The sequence below is a fragment of the Lupinus angustifolius genome, chromosome LG07, assembly GCF_001865875.1.
Source record: "Lupinus angustifolius cultivar Tanjil chromosome LG07, LupAngTanjil_v1.0, whole genome shotgun sequence".
Classification (NCBI taxonomy): Eukaryota; Viridiplantae; Streptophyta; class Magnoliopsida; order Fabales; family Fabaceae; genus Lupinus; species Lupinus angustifolius.
This window is the reverse complement of record NC_032015.1, coordinates 3,094,987-3,097,893: the sequence shown is the minus strand read 5'-3', so window position 1 is coordinate 3,097,893 and position 2,907 is coordinate 3,094,987. Positions and strand designations below refer to the sequence as shown.

Genomic DNA, 2,907 nt, shown 5'->3' with positions numbered 1-2,907 from the left:
GTGTCCCCATCTAATCAGAAAATTTTATTTGATTAAAAAGTAAAATTTATAATGATATAAATTAATATTTGTACGTCATTCTATGAGATTTTATTGGCTTAGTACATGGGGACAGAATTTGCATGGAATAGGGGATCTTGTAGGTTAAGAGAACTCTTCTTTTTATCTCTTTCATTCCATTTTCTTTTTTCTTATACTCCGATCCATTTATCCTCAGTCTCTACTAAACTGTTATTTTCATTTTAGAACAGGACGTAGGAGCATCTCCTTCACAAAGAGCATTCATGCATTCAGAAAATAAGGAGAACTTATCTTACAGCAGTACATACATAGAAAACACCTAATTATATTTATTGGAGAAACACCTCAGACTTAACAACAACAAAAATACTTCAATCAGGAAGATCTATTTTCAACACACATGATTGTTCCCATAGAATTTGAAAAAATACCAAGACCATAGGATATCTCATACTAAGACACTCCCTGGCATAACATGAATAATCAGACCAAAAAATAAATGCTAAATTGAGAATTGGACATACAAGTTGTGTTGGAATGTTACATGATGGGTGATCCACAAGATTTCTTAGCTATTTATAATTGCACAATGCTTCCTAATTTGTCCTTGTCTCCCAGTCAAGACATTAATTCGGCCCATTTTCTCCATGGATTTGCCAAACTCAATGAAGAATTTTTGAGGTGACTGAAGTTGTTGGTTGATAATAGACCTTGTAACAGAACTATCCAACAATGAATCATCTGATGTGAACAAACCCCTTCTCTTAACAAGTTGCTTGTAGTAGCCAACATCAAAATTATTGCGACTTCCAGGGTCCATTTCAATGAGTGTGGTATTATCATTGATGCTCTTGCACCTATGGCTCTTAAGATTTGTCGCATATACTCTATCTAGAGCAGGGTCTTGACCACCGTTACCAGTAAAATTAAACAGACGTGTTGAGATTGTTGAGCAATGTGAAAGACCAATTGTGTGACCGCCTGAAAGAATTAAACTTTTGATATTTAGAAACAATGTTTTCTTTACAACTTACAATGAACATTGATTCTATATATATTGCATGTGTACAGCAACAAGTATTTGGAACCATATGATATGCATCCATCCATTCACACTCCACACATACGCTTCATTCCTTACTATGATGGTGTAATGTTAATGAATTATTTATATGTTAAAATATAAAATTTAAATTTATTTGCTTGTGATGACAACTAAAGTATGATATTTTGTGGGATGATTCTGATACCGGTAAAATTCTAAGAATGGAAGTATATTTTGCAGGAAATTAGCGACAATGGGACTGAATTTTTAAGAGTATTACTCTGAAGTCAGTGAGTATCTCATAAAATAAACAAACATAGGATATACCAAAATTAGTGATGGAGTAGTATTGTATGAGTATAGATTTATTATATCACCAATATAATTTTGAAGCATTCGTTCATGATCACAGCATTGTATGTGGCATGTGCAAGGCTTACCAGAGAGCACAACAAGATCATTGGTATCTAGTCCAACATTGGCAAACGTTGTTAGGAGGGTGGTAAGGTTGTGAAATGGAGCAGGTAGGCCAAATAAGGCTTCTGTTGCATTTGAGATTACTCCGTCCCTTCGACCTGTTGGAACATTCCAAAAGGGTCCCCCCTACAATAATGGCAGAACAAACAAAAAAAGTACATTTTAGTTTCAATTCACAAATTGAAAGTTTAGACACAATAATCATCAGTCCCTCCAAACTCTAGATGCCTTGACTTAATTAATTGTTTATTTAATAAGTTTTTTCTTTAAATAAATTAAAAAATATCTTATTATCATAAGCTTATCTAACAAGAATCTATAATAATCTCATAATCTCTCCAAAGTTGTGATACCATGTCATTTATAAAACATATCCATCTCTCAAAAGATTAAGCTATTAGATGAATCAAATAGTATGACATAATATGTAATAATAAGGATGAAACAAAATGAGCACTTACTATGGCTTGTACAGAGTCTCTAGCAGTCAAAGCTACAATATCAGCACAAGATACTACCCCAGGGCATTCGGCTTCAACAAGGCTCTTTAAGATGTCAATGAATTCGAAACCTCTGAGTGTAAAATTTGGAACAGCACTCTTTTCAGCTGCATTAGTTTTTGTTGAGTTCACAAGCACTGATGCATCACAGCCCTGAAATGTTATATAGATGTTAATTCAACATTTTAACAAAATATTCATCACCCGATATAAATGAAATGAAAGCACAAACTTCAAATTGAACTGCATATTTACCCTGATAAAACAGTCATGGAAGTGCAGTCTTAATAGTGCAGCTGCCAAAGATGGAGTAGTGGGGATATGGTCATGAATATACTTCAAAATGATCTTCTCAGCCTTTGGGCAGCTTCTAGCATAGAACCCAAGTTTTAGTTGAGCATGAGTTGGTCCAATTAATGCTAGAAGACCAAGAATCAAAACCAAGGAGTAATTCTTGCTTCCCATTTGGTGCACCTTGGTTGCAAGAGTAACTATAGAATGGAATATATGAAACTTCAGATTTTATCTCTTAATGGTTCCAGAATAGAGCTCAGTTATTTATAGTACTCGTTTTGAGTTACAATAAGCAGGGAACCTCATACAGCTGGCCCATGCATGCAGTTTGTGATTGACTAACATAAGGTAATAATACTTACAAGTTGATTTATCTATTTTTCATTTAATAATATAATATAAGTTTTAAATAATATTTAAATTTAATATGTATATAGTGTGCATAATTATTAGTTTTTTTGCATGGTCGACACATCCTCAAACAAAAGTAATATACATTAATAATTAATATTTATTAGTTGTGTAAAAACTTTATATCCACAACAGGTGGATAGATATTAAGGTAAACTT

At 33.1% G+C, this 2,907-nt stretch overlaps 1 protein-coding gene across 1 annotated transcript; it reads right to left on the bottom strand.

The window, feature by feature from the left end:
- Positions 330 to 2,594, bottom strand: LOC109352440 (peroxidase 3-like). Its single transcript, XM_019594429.1, has 4 exons — positions 2,299 to 2,594; positions 2,005 to 2,196; positions 1,507 to 1,669; positions 330 to 1,002 (listed from the first exon to the last, which is right to left on the bottom strand). Exons 1-4 carry the CDS (start codon positions 2,506 to 2,508, stop codon positions 590 to 592), a joined length of 978 nt encoding a protein of 325 aa, XP_019449974.1. The 5' UTR covers positions 2,509 to 2,594; the 3' UTR covers positions 330 to 589.